We start from the raw sequence: 15,958 nt of genomic DNA, 5'->3' as shown, positions 1-15,958 counted from the left end.
GAAGACTAAAATGGAGAGAAGAGTGGAGGTAAGAGGAGTAACTTCCAGAGCGGGGGGGGGTTTGTGATCTGTCCGGAGTAACTGGGGAAGTGAGATCGGTGAGGAATTTCTACAGACCCCCAGCCCAAAAGATATCAAAGAATGTTTACAGATTCAAATAGAAAAGAAATATCGGATGTGACGGATGTTATTTTTGATATTTTGATATATAAGTTTTTTTTTTTTTGTTTTCCCTTTTTAACAATAAACAAGACCGCTTTTACCTAGGTATCTCATAAAAGGCCTAGACTGATTACTATATAACTATTCTTAGTTCTTAACAAAACAACATACAACATAGCATGTATATATACCACATCTACAGTCTGAATATCGGATATAAACAGGTTTACGTATGTAAATAACAAGCTTTGTCCCCATCATCAGTTGATCCATCGTCATTGTCAAGTCATGGGCAGATTACACTCTCTACTTTGATCAATGTATACATCATTGGAGATTACTTTTCCCTGCAGATCACCAAAATATTAACTTAATGAACTGTAGGGAGATGAAGTCATTAGGTACGTGTACAATATACCTACTGAACTTTGGGTAGACACAGGCAACTCAGGCCAATTCAGGCCAATTCAGGCCAACATTCAGGCCAACATTTTGATCAACCTCGGAACCTTCTCAGCCAATAGACATTCATATATGAAAAGGCGGTGGCTGTAATCAAATGTACATTATTTTTGCCAAAGAAAAAAAGATCGAGTGTTGAAGCTTGGGAATCCTCTCCAATTCTACTTTGGAAACCTTGGCATCCTCCACAGGTCATGCATTACTGATAGCCCTACTCATTCTCACTCTTACCAAGAATCCTCTGGCAATGACTGAAACGACCAGACTGCATATCACGCCTTTCACCCAGGATATTCTTCCGTCTGTGCTACCAGCATCTATTCGCAACTTGGCCACAGACGTATCTTTCCACGAGATTTCCACCTTCCCAGAGAATAACTACGGATACGTGACTCTGCCAAACATGGAGGCGGAGAAGATCAAGAAGAAGTTGAACGGCTCAATCCTCAAGGGCAAGAAGTTCAAAGTCGAAGCGGCCCGCCCTCAAAAGAGACACCTGGAGGAAGAGGATGTGGTGCCTGAAGCACCCTCTAGTGCCAAGAAGAAGTCCAAAAAGTCCAAGAAGCAATCGCCCGAGGACGGTGTAGTGGAAGGCTTTGAGCTTCCTGCAGACCGCAAAGTGAAACGAGGCTGGACCGAGTCCGGTGACGCCAAGCAGGAAAGACGAAAGTCAGAGAAGAAAGAGAAGAAGAGCAAGGAGGAGAAATTGCAACCCAAGTCCAAGTACACCGACAAATCCGAATGCCTGTTCCGAGCAACGATCCCACCCAACCGAGCATCCGACACAGCTTCCGATGATAAGAAAGCAAAGAAGAAGAAGAAGTCTAAGGATAATGTCATCCATGAATTTGAGAAAACGGTGGCCCATCCAAGCTTCCTGCGCACCGCGGAGGAAAGCGCAGCGCCTACGGCTACATTTGAGGATGGAAAAGGTTGGGTAGATGCTGCCGGGAATGTGAGAGAACCCGCCAGTGAGAAGATCTCGAAGGATAATTACCGGCCTGGTCAGATTCCAGGGGCCAAGGAGAAGCGCCGGGCTGCCAAATCGGCCGCCAAAGACACGAAGAAGCGTTCACGCAAAGAAAAGACTCCAGAGGAATCTTCCGAGTCTGAAGATTATACCTCATCGAGTGGCTCGTCTTCAGACGAGAGCAGTGACTCGGAGAGTGACGTGGAGGAGAAGGCGGGCGAGAACCCTGAAGATTCGTCGTCTTCTGACGAGGAGGATGTCAAGCCGCAGTCCCAAGAAGAGACCACCAAGTCTACAGAGGCTAACGGCGCCGATACTGATGCATCGAGCCGGTCAGAATCGGTTGAGATACCTACCGAGGCTACGCAAGAGGTGGAACAAGATTCATCTGCCAAGGAAGTCCACCCTCTTGAAGCTCTTTTCAAACGGGCCCCGACAGCATCCGATAACCAGCCAGCACCCGAAGCCGAGACTGGATTCAGCTTCTTTGGCAATGACATTGAATCCGAGGACGAGCCTCAAATGGCTGAGCCGCAGACACCCTTCACACCCTTCACGAAGAATGACCTGCAACATCGAGGTCAGCGCAGTGCAGCCCCCACCCCCGACACTAGTGCGGCCACCCGCCACATGACGTGGAACGAGAGTGAGGACTCGGATGAGGACGTTTCGATCGACAGCCCTGTGAAGAAAGCTCGCGGTGAAGCCGGGGCCAGCATGGAGGAAACCGAATTCGCAAAGTGGTTCTGGGAGAATCGCGGTGACAACAATCGAGCCTGGAAGAAGAGGCGACGTGATGCTGCCAAGGAACAGAGACAGAGAGACAGCCGGAAGAAGGGAATCAAGGGGAAGTCATAAAATTCGAGACCCAGTCTTCGGGGAAGTTGAATGATGTGTGTTTAGACTCCGGAGGTCTGATGTGGTGCTTATACATAAAACGAGGCTGCAGTAGCCTTCCGACGACACAAATACCATGTAATTTAAACCCACTGCCTTCGACAAAACGCAAATTTAGAAAGCATATATATTCAAACCCTCCAGACATCTTTCGCTCCTTGGGCTTTGTTGGATTGCGTACGTAGTCATGTGACCCGCATCCATCGTCATTAAACCTAGCCAAACCACGACTTGTCGCATCGTCCACTGCGCGTCCAGGATGTTTTCTACCTGGTCCTCACAGCGTAGCATACAGCTGCTGCTGCTTCTCTTCACATTCTTGTCTCTCACATCATTGGTAGCAGCATCTAGTAAGTGCTAGCCTCTTTCCCCCGATACCTCTGAAAGCGCCAAGGGGAGATGGAAATGCTACCTCCCATCGCATCGATATTTGTGTGATACTAATACTCAATTCCTATAGCGCCAACCTCCTTCTGCAAATGCACCTGTTTCTCCAATAGTACGATCATCCCCCTCAATCCCTCCAAGTCCGAAACCTCCTCCGGCATCGACCACGTCCGCTTTGATGAGCGCCGCTTTTTCAGCTCCGAGCTTGAGCATACCGATGAATACAGCAAACGAGCTGAGAAATACCGATCCCTGAATTGCAATGATTGCAATCGCAAGTTCTGCCTCGACTACGAGTTACCGACATGCAAAGGCGCCAAGGAGGAAGATGTGTACACGACTTGCTTCCGTAAGTGGAGCTAATAGGAACCCGGATTGGATGTTATAACAGATGTGCTGACGGGTCTGGGATAGAGCGAGATTCACGGAAAGATGAGACGGTGGTGTTTATTTTTATTTTTGCTACATGTGGACTGCTGGCTTGGGCAGCCTGTAAGCCATGGATTGAGCGATATGTCGAGGTAAGCCAATGCCTATGCCTGTGCCAATGCCTGTGTGGCAAGACTAACTGATTTAGGCTGCACGAGAACGCAGGTCGTATATACCCGTTGCTGAAACCGATCGCTAAAATATAAAATGATTTGAAATGATTTTGAAAATAATGAGAGATCTGAAATATCGGAGATTCGACATGTTAACTCTAATTAGCGTGCATATGTAGGGATGACATGGGGAATTTGAGACTGATGGATGCGGGAATAGGCCGATCAATATGATATCAGTAAGAATGTAGTAGTCTGTACGGAGTACATCTATATGCACATATATAGTATTCTGTACTCTGCACTCCGTATTCGGTTCTAAAAGATGATATTACCCCTGAACATAAGCTGTAGTCGATAGATCTATTTACCGAACCCATCCCCACTATCTGAAACCGAGTAGATTGATCGTCAACCAATAGATCCGATCAGTTTGAGGAATGCGGTTTAATAGGATATAATAGGATAGTCCTAGTCCTTTTAATATATGGATTGCCTTCTTATCTGCAAATGACTGGATCGGCTAACAAGTTATTGAGTGGATTCAGCGCCAAATTTTATTTGATCTCTTAATTCTTTTTCATTTCTTCTCATTCTTTTCTCCTTAAATTACTTGTCTCCCTTCTTTTTGTTTTTCTTTTTTTTTTATATTCCTTTTTGGATACCCAGATATATAGGAATATGGCCATCTTCGACTCAGAGAAGCGCCCTCGCGGCCTTCGTGTGCCATCTCTTACAGCACTGAAGTCTTCAGCAACGAAATCGCAATTCTCCCTAAAGAAATCGTCAGACTTAGTGCCACCCGACGAGTCAACCTCGCCTAAACCGGCTGCGTTCCCTGCCCCTCCACCACCAAAGCCGGCCCCTCCACCGGACAAGGAACTCCCACTTCCCCCGAAAGTGGACATTCCAGCCTCATCGGACAACCCATACTTCCCTCCAATCCCCCGAAATGAAGTCCCAGAACGACGGCCAATTCAACGGGTCCCCGTCCCACCGCAGTCTCCTCCTCGGACGACAGGCATGCGAACCAAGAAATCACAGCCCGATTTCCACGCGCCGCAACAGCCAACTCCAGTGACACCCTCTTCCCCGCCCCAAGTCCCGACCATAGTCCAGGATCCAGCTCCAGCCGACGAGGCCAACTCTCCCCAATTGGAAGAGTTCATCCCGACCCCAGAAAGCGCTGAACCGCCAGCAGTGCCAGAACAGCCACGCGAGGAGCTGGCCCCCTCACCCTTTGTCCCTCCGGATGTTGAACCCGTGGCGCCGAAGTTGAACGAGATCCACCTCACATGCTACCAGCAGCACCGCGCCATGCCTGTGGCGCAGAATACGTGGTGTCCAATGCCGTGCATGACCTGTCAGAAATTTGACATTGAGATTCGGCACCGCTGTGTGTTCTGCTGTCTGCGCATCTGCGAGTCGTGCTACCAGACCTTGCAGAAATGCAAGAATCGTTCGGTCGAGGAGCTGGTTGATCGGATCGTCGCTTGATTTGTTGATATCCTTTTCGTTTTAAGGTGTTGATATGTTTGTGATGGGCATGGATGATCTCGACATATATTGCATGATCTCTTGCACAGGGAGTAAAGTTCCTGTTAAGGCTGTTAGTTATATTTTCCTCTGTTTTTGCCCTTCTTATCTGTATTTTGTATACCTGTTTTTTATGATACCAAGGGACCTGTATATTATGGCTTAACCAGGAGGACCGAAGCTGCATGTTAATGAACACCTCATTTTTCCTTTTTCGCATCCGTTCTTTTGTAGAGATACAAATTCGTAAGAAATCGTCAGCTGATTGCTGGGTCAAGACTATTCCCATATGGTACAAACGGTTCAATCATGATCCTCCTCGGTCAGGCCAGGACACCCTTCCAACTCAAGATCGGTTTCGTAGGCATATTTACACCAGAAACAATACCGGTATGTCTCCCGCAGAAAGAGAACCAGCTTGTGTAACCGCTCAGCTGGCTCAAGCGCATTGAAGGCATCGAGCTCCTCGTCATCTTCTTCCAGCTCTATCTCCAGTGTGGAGGTATGCGGATCCAGTTCACTACCAAGCGCCTTTTTATCTTCCTGGTCCATGGTCGGGTCATCGTACCCTGGGAGCCGTGCTTTAGGAAAAAATGATGAAGGGAGAGAGGATTGGAGAGCATGGCGTGCCTGGCGGTCACTGTCGTTCCGTTCGCGCTCACGGATAAGACCGCGATAGAGGACGTTGATTTGGGACGTGGGCTTGATCGGCTTCTTCTTTGTCGCTGCATCGGGTCCGTCGCGTGGTTGACCAGGATCTGTAGAGTCATCTTCTTTGTCGGACTTGGCCGAGGGCCCTGTTTCTTGTTCTTTCTCTTCGGTGGTTGCCCCACTCTCCAATTCCGCATCCAGCCTCTCTGCAACTTTCTGCGCAGCGCGCACCTGCGCTTCGAGGCGTCTCAACTCGCGCTCTTCACGAACACGATCCCGGTAAGTCCCCTCATCATGTTTTATTCTCTTTGCTGCTGCTTCTGCTTCTTCACGGAGCTTGCGCTTGTTTTCCGTGTCCAACCCGATTCCGCCACGGTTTCTCTTCAAAGTTAGGTTCAGCGGTTCAGCGCGCGCGTTTAGGGAAGAGTCGGTGTTGGTAGTGTCAGAGTCACTGGGCGTAGCAGGTTTGCCAAGTACATCGCCGGGTTTGAACCCAAGCTTTGCCATCATTTGGAATCCTTTGTTATCGGGGTTGAGGGTGCTTCTGGCCAAGGCTTCCTCTCGGCGGGCGGCTTCCCGAGCGGCGCGTTCGGCTTTGGATGGGACTCGGCCTCGGGCTTCGGCCTGCATATGGAAAAAGAATGTTAGTTGAAATTCCATTCAGCCGGAGACAGATATGAATGTGGAGGATACGGTACCTCTCGTAGTTCCCGGCGCTTTTTTTGTGCGAAGGTCTCCTTTTGGGTGGGCTCCTCAATGACCATATTCATGTAGTCGTCTTCATCTTCTGAAGCCATTGTTTCGGTTGCCAAGCAGCAGGGTATGTTCCAGTATAGAGGGGGAGAGAGAGTAGAGAGAAAAGAGATCCGCAGGCGGACAAAGACACCGCTTTGGGATTTTGCGGGGGAACAGTGGGGCTCACCGATTTAATTTAATATGAGGCTCTATTTCATACTACTTAGGGTACACTATTAATCTATTAATCTATGTATTATTTGATATTATTTGGCATAGAGTACAGAATACATCTTTGGCCTGTTCTATAACAGTAAAATATTGGATTAGACCCTATAATAGAAACAAAGAAACTAGGTATCTACCCTGTTGTATATGCAGAGCACAACCCCTCTGTCTTTGTTTAAGACGTTCAGACTGGATGGTTTCAGATGTCTTTCAAAGTCTTATCTTACAGAAATTGTGTACAAAGTGTAGATGACTACGTAGGGGCTTTTTATAACAAGATAGTTTCTAGGAGCACTTGGGCCACCTAATGGATTTCGCTTCCTAGACTCCGTACCTACTTCTGAGGCCGAATAGTCTGCTGACCGCTAGATACATCCACGATATTTCCCACGGACGCTGTTCTTCCCCGTACGGATTCCTTGCTGCACGTGTGATAGGTCCCCGCAAGCGTCTATATGCATATCTCAATGAAGCAACAGTGGCGCAAGGGCTTTGTCCTCGTATTACCCTCCAGTAGCTGAGTTCTGTGCGTTGTCACCGTGACTTCGATGGAAAAGGGTCGGCTTTTCTTTTATGTCCGCGGGGCCCTTTATAAGCCATGGCATCGACCGGTTCACAATCAGACCGTCAGTCACTATGGCTATTTTCTTGTATATCTGCTTTTTGCTATCCCTAGCATCCGCTTCTACAGTGGTAGACCTGGGCTATGCTCGCTATGAAGGTCAAACCCTATCCACCGGAGTCACACAGTGGCTTGGCATGCGGTTTGCTGCTCCTCCTGTAGGCGATCTGCGATTTGCTGCCCCGCAGGATCCTTTGTCTGTCGAGGGAATACAGCAAGCAACTGAGGTATGCATCTATTGTCTTGACTTATTCATAACTGGCTATTGACAATTCATTACTAGCATGGAAGTATATGCATCCCCACGGCAGGAAGTGAAGGCCGGGCAGTCCCAGCAGGAACTTCAGAGGACTGTCTATTCCTCGATATATATGCCCCCGCAGATGCGGCAAAAGATTCGAAGAAACTACCTGTCTTCTTTTGGATCCAAGGAGGAGGCTTTGCTGCCAATTCAAATGCCAACTATGACGGCACTGGGTTGATCAAGGCATCCGGAAACAATATGGTGGTGGTCACTTTCAACTATCGGGTTGGACCTTACGGATTCCTTGCCGGAGAAGAGATTGAAAAAGGAGCCAGTCTGAACAATGGTCTGAAAGACCAACGCAAGGCCCTGAAGTGGGTTCAGAAGCATATCAGCAAAGTAGGTCAAGTCGTCATTAGTCCTCGTTATTCTCCTGGCTTCGTTATACATCTCGTTTTGACACTGTTTCTAGTTTGGTGGAGATCCCAGACATGTTGTTATTGGTGGTAGTAGTGCAGGTGCTGCCTCGGTGACTCTTATGCTCTCCGCATACGGTGGTAAAGACGAAGGTCTGTTTGTTGCAGCAGCAGCAGAGTCACAGAGCTTTGCGCAGATGCTCAACGTCACCGAAAGTCAATTCGCATACGACGCACTGGTAACTGCGACTGCATGTGACAGTAGTCGAAATACCCTGGCATGTTTGCGCAACCTCGATGTCAATGCTTTGCAACAGAAGAACGTCAACAGACCCCACCCAGGAGCAAAAGGGAAGCCATTATACTTGTATGGTCCCACAGTTGACGAGGACCTGGTGCCAGACTACACCTACCGCCTCTTCCAAGAAGGCAAATTCATCAAGGTACCAGTGATATTTGGCGATGATACCAACGAAGGCACGAAATTCGTCCCCAAGAGCACCTCTAGTGTCGACGAGGCAGACACGTTCCTCCAGAACCAATTTCCAGCAATAACACGGGACCATCTTGACAGGATCAACAGTATATATCTTACTCCAGACCAGACGAAGGAATTCCCTGGTGCTGGGTCCTACTGGCGGCCGGCAAGCACGGCGTACGGTGAAATGCGCTACATCTGTCCCGGAATTGACCTGTCTTCTATTTACGCAGCGGCAGGTGTCCCAAGCTGGAATTACCACTACGCAGTTCAGGACCCCGCCGACGAGAGCTCGGGAGTGGGCACACCACACACCGTCGAAGTGAATGCGATCTGGGGTCCGACTAATACTAACAAAAAGGCTCCAGCTTCGTACTACACCACCAACGCAGGCATCGTGCCCGTGATGCAGGGTTACTGGACAAGCTTCATTACGTCTCTGGACCCGAACACCAAACGTCTTCCTTCCAGTCTGAAATGGCAGACTTGGGGTCAAGGTGGCGATGGATACCAGCGGATCTTCATTCGGACGAACCAGACCAAGATGGAGACAGTGCCACAGGGACAGAGAAGCCGATGTGAATACTTGACTAGCATCGGTATTGATTTGAAGCAGTAGTATATAGTATACGTACATACCTCTTGAAGCAAATGAAACTGTGAATCCCCTTGATCTACTTTGGATTAACCCACTCCCTCGGATATCTCGATGAACTTGACTTTTTATTACCAGCCTTACGCCAGATAACCAATGATGTATATACCAGTCCAACAGGACGCACAACCAAGTGCGATATATGAAAATAAGACGTGGAACAGAAGTTGGAATGCAAGATTACCGCCTGCCACGCGCCCGCTCGTACTCGTTGGCAGCACGGCCTTCCTGGCTCTGAATCTCCGCAACAAGACGCTTGTACTTCTTCTCGTACTCGGCGTCGCGTTCCTTCTTCTCGCGCAGCTGCTCGCGGGCAACGAAGCTGGCATCCTTGCGCAGCTCGCGCATGGCGCCCTTGCGCTCGCGCTTGAACTCCTTCTTGAGGCGGTTGGACTCGGCACGCTCGCGGTCTGGATCGTAGTGCTTGTCTGGGTTGAAGTTCTCCTCGAACTTCGGAATGGCTGTCTTGATGGCTAGAGGTTTGTGGTCGTGCAGGAACAGCGGGCGACGAACGAGACGGGCCTGTGCGAGGTGGGAATCGATCTTATCCATGGTGCTCTGGATGGGCTCCTGGGCTGCTGCATATACCTTGGCCTTGAGGGATTGGCGGAGGTACTGCAGAACGGCACGGACCGGGGTGAAAATCTCGGTGAAAGCAGATTTCTCGGCCCAAATATCGGAAGCGGAACCAAGGAGAGACACGAGAGTGGTGAGGAGGGATATCTTCAGCTCCTCCTGTGCCTGAGGATCAGAAGGAGAGGTGGTTATATCGCGGAATTGCAGCTTGCGAGGTGTGACCTTCCTGGAGGGCACGAGCTGAACAGATTCCTGGGACTTTCTGTAGGGGAAGGCTCCAAACTTTGCAGTCGGCTCCGTAGGCGCAAGATTGCAAAGAGCATTTAGAGTGTAGTTGACAAACTCGGGCATATATCTCTTCGACACCTGTTGATATTGAAGGCAAAGACTTGCGGCGAATGTACCACTTGCGAGGTCCGCTAGCGAGGTGGTGGTGCACTGGCCCAGGTACCGCGCCAGGCAGAGATGAGCGGGTGTGGCTGTAGTATGGAAGTGATCTGATGTGGGGAAGAAGGTCGAGAGACCGGTGAGCAAGATGAGGTCACCCGGCAGCAGATTGAGTGGGCGTTCCTTGCCAATCTCACGAAGTTGAGCTCGACACGCGATTGTCACATTCAAAGGATGGGTCTTAGCCAAAGAATGGATGTGACGAATGATATTCTCCAGAATGGCAAATGGAGGCTGCTCTGTCTTATTACCCATGTAAGAAACATGTTCAATGAGAACTTCAGCGAATCGACCAAGCTTGTCCTTGTTGCCAGGCTTAAGCCGGGGATGATGCAATGCTCGAATACGTTGGATGACTGTCGGGATCTCTTCGACAGCCACGTTCTTTGTGATAGCCAGGAAGCCTTCGTGGTCCTTTGGACAGGGATACGTGAATGCGAGCTTTCCATTCGTTTCTTTGCTAACCTCAGCAACGGTCGAAGCGGCGGCGGAATCCTCTGCCGGTAGCGTCATTCCGTTGATGAGCTCGTCCTCCCCATCTGGTCCGTCAGACTCATCGCTCGACGAATCTTCCTCCTCTTCCATGTCACTGTCGCCCATGTCGAGGCTGGCATTTGAATTTGTCTCGACAAGATCTTCATCAATGATGAAATCATCTTCATCTTCAACGCCGAGCTCAGGGCGTGTTTCAGTAGGGTAAGCTGGAAGGCCGAAATGAGTAGCATCATCAATTTCCGACTCGTCATCATCGAGAATCTCGTCCTCATCCATATTGTCCTCCCCATCGTCAGTGAGTTGCTCTCCACGCATTCGTCGAAGGCGATCGTTCTCGAGTTTCTTGAGCCGCTCAGCCTCTTCCTCCGCCTTCTCCTCTTCGGTCTTCGTGCGATCTGTGGGTTTTGATCGCTGGTCGAATGTCATCTGCCTGAGGCGTTGATCGTATTCCTTTTCTGGATCCTTGCTGTTTTGCGACTCTTCCAGCATGGCAGCACGCTCTGGGTTCATTTCTGAGAAATCCTGCTTCGGTGCCTCTGGTTTGGCTGGCTTGGCCGAAGGCTTAATGCCTCGCAGAGCCTCGAAAAGATCAGGAAGTTCCTTGTCCAATTCTTCCCGTAGGTCTTCATCATCATCTTTGGCCTGTTGCCGCTCCGCTTTGTAGAACTTAGACTTGGCAATGACTTCTTTCATGACCTCGGCCTTGGTCTTTTTGCGCCCTGGCTGTTCTTCGTCCCCATAGTCGATGAAGTCCTCCTGGTCCTGATCCTGATTTTCATCGTCATCGGGAATTCGCTTCCGTTTCCGTGACATTTCCTCGTCGGATTCCGCGTCCTCCAAGTCTCCGGCCTCAAAGTCGTCTTGGTTTGGTCCATCGAATGACAAAGATTGACCCATGTGAGTAAGCTGCATCCCATCATCATCCTCGTCCTCGAGGTTGAACATGGACTCCTTCCGCATCTTTCGCTGGCTCTCCCTTGCAAATCTTTCGGCGGCCCGTTCCTCGGGTGTCATGGTGGGATCATTCTCACCGAACCGGCGATCGACAAGTCCACCCACCTTGTTCCGGCTGTTCATTTCTTTCAGAAGAGTGGCGCGTCGCTAATTAAAGTCAGCTCCATAACCGTAATACTTGAGAAAAGCAGATAAACCTACTCTTTCTTCACCCAGTGATTTAGTAACACCTGGGCGAGCGCCACCTCCAGCGGTCGTGTTACCATCTCTAGTTGTGACATCGAACTTGCTTGATTTGTTTATCGTCTTGATCTCGAAAGGGTTGAACCGATCTCGAATGGCTTGCAAAGCGATCTCGCGCTGGTTGCGATTCTTTGCACCGACTCCGGTCTTTGCATTTTGTCGTTTTTCTTTCTTGGACTTCTGAGGACCAAGGACCCCATTTTCACGAAGGGAATCCTTCAGCTGTTTTAGCTGAGAAGGCGGCATTTTGTGTGGCTGGCTTTGAATTCGAAGGTGGGAGTATTTTTTCTGCGTCGTGATTCTCATCAAAAAAATCAGGTACACCGCCTCCGCGGCCGCGCCGATCAAGATTCTGCCGATTGTGTTCTCCGCATCTCTGCAACTCCCACAACCACTATGGCTCCCTTTTCCGGTGATGGTGTGCTATGGCTGTGCCTAGGTATGGTCACTTTTTCGTGAGGAAGATGGACCGGTCAGATAATTAACTTATTTAGGCGTCTCACTATTCTTTGCCATACGCGGTATCGCCACGGACCTCCGTCAAGTCGTCGATCTGACAGAAATCAAACATGTCGAGGAAGAAGACAAGATCATCACCGAGGGAACAGAAGAAGGCGCGCAGATATCTGTGTCCAATATGCTACTGTACTAACTAATCCTATAGCACTCAAGTTAGACACCCTCTTGAACCTTTCTCAAAGCACAAGCCATGACCTCCGAGCTGCGTACGCTAAAACAATGTTATCTTGAACCAGTCTGTGCGTCAGCTAATTCTCCCCAGGTCCCTGCGCATCATTTCGGAACGTTCGACCAAGGGAGATACTCGTGACTTGCTCTTAGAGGAAGTGGCATCCAGGAACAAAGTTCAACAACGACGAGCTCTGAATGCATTGAACTTCTTGGTTTCCAACCGAGCCCGTATGCTACAAACACGCTTTATTTTCACAGTACATGGATGTTGATACTATTATACAGTCACTCGAACCTCGATTTGCTCTCGACTCGCCGACGTACCCACCTTTACCGCCATCATAAACTGCCTTTGCAACCTACTAGAAGAACACGTGGAGAAGACATCTACGACCAATTCGCCCATTTTGCCTAAGACACGGCCAATTGGAGAGAAGAAGGCTCTGAATATTCTGAATGTTTTGTTGCCAGAGAACATACCAGGCGCATTGGAAGCGGGGATCATCAGCCGATGGCTCTGCAGGTATCCATTCCCATGTGCAATAGCCAAGCCTTCTCGCCGGCGGGACGTGGTGATCCTCATGAAAACGTGGTGGTCGGATGACGTAGTCATGAGCTCGATTTTCAGCTCGCTTTCCTCGCACCCGGATGGGATCAAGCAGCTGCGGAAACATGGGCTGATGGGCAGCATGATCGAAGAAAATGACCATGACGATGAGGACGACGGGGACAGTGATGTCTGGATGGTAGATGCGGATGACGCGGGTGGATCTTTTGGACGAACTCCTTCGCGTAGACTTCAGGAGGGGAGTCCCGAAGAGCAGGCGCTTCGCCGACGTAGGAGAGAAGCTATGGTTTTGAGCGACAGTGGACGGCCAATTGGAAATGACGATATAATCCAACGACCTATTGATTGATCGCGGTGAGTTCATGCTCTTTACGATCTTCAACTTGTCTGCAACGCTAGCTACTGTATTTTTATGTCAATGATACCCCACGCCAGAAATATGATATGTCATGAATTTATTTGAACCTCAATATAAAACTAAAGCCCCATCCATGCTGATTTGGCCAAGTGGTCAGTCTTCTTCCGGCTGTTCTTGATCACGCCAAACGCCTTCAATTCCGAGAGAGCGCTATAGAACAGAGACATTACGACTCGGTCATCGCAGCCACCAGCCTCTTCGGTCTCAAATACACCATAAAAAGCCTGCCAGAGATCATGAACATTCACCAGAGCACCCGAATCAAGGTACAGCTGATACAGAATCGAGGTGGCAGGTTGCTTGGCCGAGACCTTCGCCATGGTGACATCCGACGAGGAAAGCAGGTAATCAAAGGGAGTAGCCAGGGCGCGCTCGATTGCAAAGCGCGGCCGAGGGGCGAATGTCTCCTTTAACGGGTTTCGCAGATCAAACAAGAAGGCTTCATGTAGAAACAGATCTTGTGGGTTGATAAGGCTTTCTGTGAGATGCACTTGCAAAAGAGCAACCAGTCGGTCAACGATGTTTGTATATTCCACAGCTTGTTCCGATAGATCAGCTTGGCCTTTGCTTAGCCGGATACGCTGCTGGACGACAGTGGTCTTGGTGACGGTGCTATTGATATTATATCCACTGCGTAGTGGTCCGGACCCCGAGCACGTTTCCAATAGTGTCCTGAGATCTTCTTGAATCGCATCGGCTTCTGGGTTGGTTATTATTGCCCCGAGGCGCACGAGGAGTTCACCAAGCTTGTCAGAATCTAGAGTCTTCGCCGTGGCGACCATTTCTTCCACAATAGGAGACTCAGACAGTTCGCCAGAGAGTGCGCGAACAGAAAGGTCTGACACATTAGCCTTTTTCGCGCTCTGCGTGTATTGAAGACAGACATGTACGACACGGACTGCCTGGAAAATGTTTCGCATTCTTTGCTGGTTTGCCTCCAGGTACTTGGGCATCTCTTGAATAAGATATTCGTCATCCTCTAGCATATCTCTGACTTGCTTGGTGGAGCCTTCTTCGACTAGATCCTCGCAGAACCTTGAGCCATATTAGTTGAGTTATACCTTCAGAACCGGAGACCCTTACATTCGGAATGATGGCAGGTTTCTAACGGCCGCACAGAGCTTGTTTTGGGCGATAACCGTAGAATCTGGCTTGGCTAATAGTACTGCCAGAGGATTTGCGAAGAAATGAGACATGTATGCATACTACATGTAAATTAGAATACTGGTTTCAAAGGTATTTGGCACAGTTCTCACCTTGACCATGCGACTGAATGCCTCCGGGCTTTGAAAATAGTCACTTGTGTTCTCAAACAAAGTGCTGGTAACGTTGCGACCCAGCCAAAGATTAGTGTCTGGGTCGGTCTGGAGAGTCTCATAGATGCGGTCGACGCAGTTGCCGGCTTCTTGGACCTCGAAATGCTTGCCTTGGAGGAGAGCAACACAGGAGCGAGGCAGTCTGCCTTCGAACAGCTCTACAGAGGTAGAGATGCCCAGCAAGACTGTAAATGGTATACGATCAAGCCATGATCTAGTCGGAGGTCAGTTAGGGGATCGACCAAAGTCTGGAATGTCAATCGCACTTAAATAGAGACAAAAGATCGGTCAAAAGACCAGGGTCAAAAGCCTCGCTATCTCGGAGAGCCAGGACTAATTTCTTGGTCCCCTTTCTCTGCACATAGTCGTGAAGAAGGTCCAAATCGTAACCGAGGAGTCGAGGTCCCTGGTGAACAGTTAGTACAATAATCGGATGGTTTTGATTCGATCACATACCGCACGATCTGTGAGGAACTTCTGATATCCATCATTGCCATCAGTATTTGTAACGGCAGCTCGGATAATGTTCTTCAGCGTCGTTTTCAAATTGGGAGCATCGCCTGATTCCAAAACCACAACACTGCCTTCTTCAGTCGATATCAATTGACCATTAAGCCGCGACAGTAATCTGCTGAGCGAGGATACATTTGAACCAACAGTCACTAAAGCCGTAGGAATACATCCATCACATCTAAGGTCCTAGTTAACGCATGCTCGTGGATCGGATCAGAATAGGGACGTACGTCTGAGGTGAGGTGTCTCGGACAAAGGACAACACATCCGTCAAAACCCCAGCATCCACGTTCTCGAGGATATCCTTCAGGCCTGGTAAGTAATGTATCGCTATGACCACCCATTAATTTTCCCTGACTGACCTGGATCTTGTTTTCTTGCTTCGACCAGAGCTCCCGATATGTGTCATGTCGCAATTGAACGGACTCGGCGTTCTCGTCTCCGTTCAAAAGGGGCACAAAGCGCTGTCGGTCAAACTGCTCGTCTCTTTCGGCGGTAGACGAGACTTTGCGTCGCTTCGAAGGTCGCTCCCCTGCTGATTTTCCATGTTTGGACGGTTGGTAGATGTACGCACCCTGGGATGATTTGTTAGCGCGTAAGCCCGAAAATATCATGTTAGATCTCGAGACAAACCAAGTTCTGGGACTTGTCATTTGACAAGCCCAAGGCATCGTTCAATCCATCAGCATCCATGCTGCTGCTCGAAAGGACTTGCTTGTCGCAAATGGGGATGACTTCAAGGGCGGAAGCGCG

The 15,958-nt window shown here is 49.4% G+C and overlaps 8 protein-coding genes across 8 annotated transcripts; 5 read left to right on the top strand and 3 right to left on the bottom strand.

Moving 5' to 3' along the window:
• Nucleotides 1-871: 871 nt before the first annotated feature.
• On the top strand, nt 872-2,452 carry N7489_001345 (uncharacterized protein; the record flags this gene model as incomplete). The annotated part of the gene is made up of 1 exon (XM_056707100.1): nt 872-2,452. The coding sequence occupies one exon, from the start codon at nt 872-874 to the stop codon at nt 2,450-2,452; it is 1,581 nt and encodes a 526-aa protein (XP_056571402.1).
• A 298-nt stretch (nt 2,453-2,750) lies between these two features.
• On the top strand, nt 2,751-3,506 carry N7489_001344 (uncharacterized protein; the record flags this gene model as incomplete). Its single annotated transcript, XM_056707099.1, has 4 exons — nt 2,751-2,841; nt 2,952-3,227; nt 3,293-3,399; nt 3,456-3,506. The coding sequence occupies 4 exons, from the start codon at nt 2,751-2,753 to the stop codon at nt 3,504-3,506; spliced, it is 525 nt and encodes a 174-aa protein (XP_056571401.1).
• Nucleotides 3,507-4,101: 595 nt separating this feature from the next.
• N7489_001343 (uncharacterized protein) lies at nt 4,102-4,917 on the top strand (the record flags this gene model as incomplete). The annotated part of the gene is made up of 1 exon (XM_056707098.1): nt 4,102-4,917. The coding sequence occupies one exon, from the start codon at nt 4,102-4,104 to the stop codon at nt 4,915-4,917; it is 816 nt and encodes a 271-aa protein (XP_056571400.1).
• Nucleotides 4,918-5,259: 342 nt separating this feature from the next.
• N7489_001342 (putative G-patch domain protein) lies at nt 5,260-6,404 on the bottom strand (the record flags this gene model as incomplete). The annotated part of the gene is made up of 2 exons (XM_056707097.1): nt 5,260-6,231; nt 6,306-6,404. The coding sequence occupies 2 exons, from the start codon at nt 6,402-6,404 to the stop codon at nt 5,260-5,262; spliced, it is 1,071 nt and encodes a 356-aa protein (XP_056571399.1).
• An 802-nt stretch (nt 6,405-7,206) lies between these two features.
• On the top strand, nt 7,207-8,949 carry N7489_001341 (uncharacterized protein; the record flags this gene model as incomplete). Its single annotated transcript, XM_056707096.1, has 3 exons — nt 7,207-7,419; nt 7,476-7,835; nt 7,909-8,949. 3 exons carry the CDS (start codon nt 7,207-7,209, stop codon nt 8,947-8,949), a joined length of 1,614 nt encoding a protein of 537 aa, XP_056571398.1.
• A 216-nt stretch (nt 8,950-9,165) lies between these two features.
• Nucleotides 9,166-11,946, bottom strand: N7489_001340 (snoRNA-binding rRNA-processing protein NOP14; the record flags this gene model as incomplete). The annotated part of the gene is made up of 2 exons (XM_056707095.1): nt 9,166-11,604; nt 11,659-11,946. The coding sequence occupies 2 exons, from the start codon at nt 11,944-11,946 to the stop codon at nt 9,166-9,168; spliced, it is 2,727 nt and encodes a 908-aa protein (XP_056571397.1).
• A 150-nt stretch (nt 11,947-12,096) lies between these two features.
• N7489_001339 (uncharacterized protein) lies at nt 12,097-13,307 on the top strand (the record flags this gene model as incomplete). The annotated part of the gene is made up of 5 exons (XM_056707094.1): nt 12,097-12,139; nt 12,195-12,314; nt 12,365-12,425; nt 12,482-12,618; nt 12,676-13,307. The coding sequence occupies 5 exons, from the start codon at nt 12,097-12,099 to the stop codon at nt 13,305-13,307; spliced, it is 993 nt and encodes a 330-aa protein (XP_056571396.1).
• Nucleotides 13,308-13,435: 128 nt separating this feature from the next.
• Nucleotides 13,436-15,898, bottom strand: N7489_001338 (uncharacterized protein; the record flags this gene model as incomplete). The annotated part of the gene is made up of 8 exons (XM_056707093.1): nt 13,436-14,411; nt 14,460-14,581; nt 14,633-14,906; nt 14,959-15,098; nt 15,149-15,383; nt 15,436-15,509; nt 15,568-15,780; nt 15,839-15,898. 8 exons carry the CDS (start codon nt 15,896-15,898, stop codon nt 13,436-13,438), a joined length of 2,094 nt encoding a protein of 697 aa, XP_056571395.1.
• Nucleotides 15,899-15,958: the final 60 nt, after the last annotated feature.

This window comes from Penicillium chrysogenum, assembly GCF_028827035.1.
Source record: "Penicillium chrysogenum strain IBT 35668 chromosome Unknown utg000001l_segment0_segment0, whole genome shotgun sequence".
NCBI lineage: Eukaryota > Fungi > Ascomycota > Eurotiomycetes > Eurotiales > Aspergillaceae > Penicillium > Penicillium chrysogenum.
This window is presented reverse-complemented; position numbering and strand designations above follow the sequence as displayed.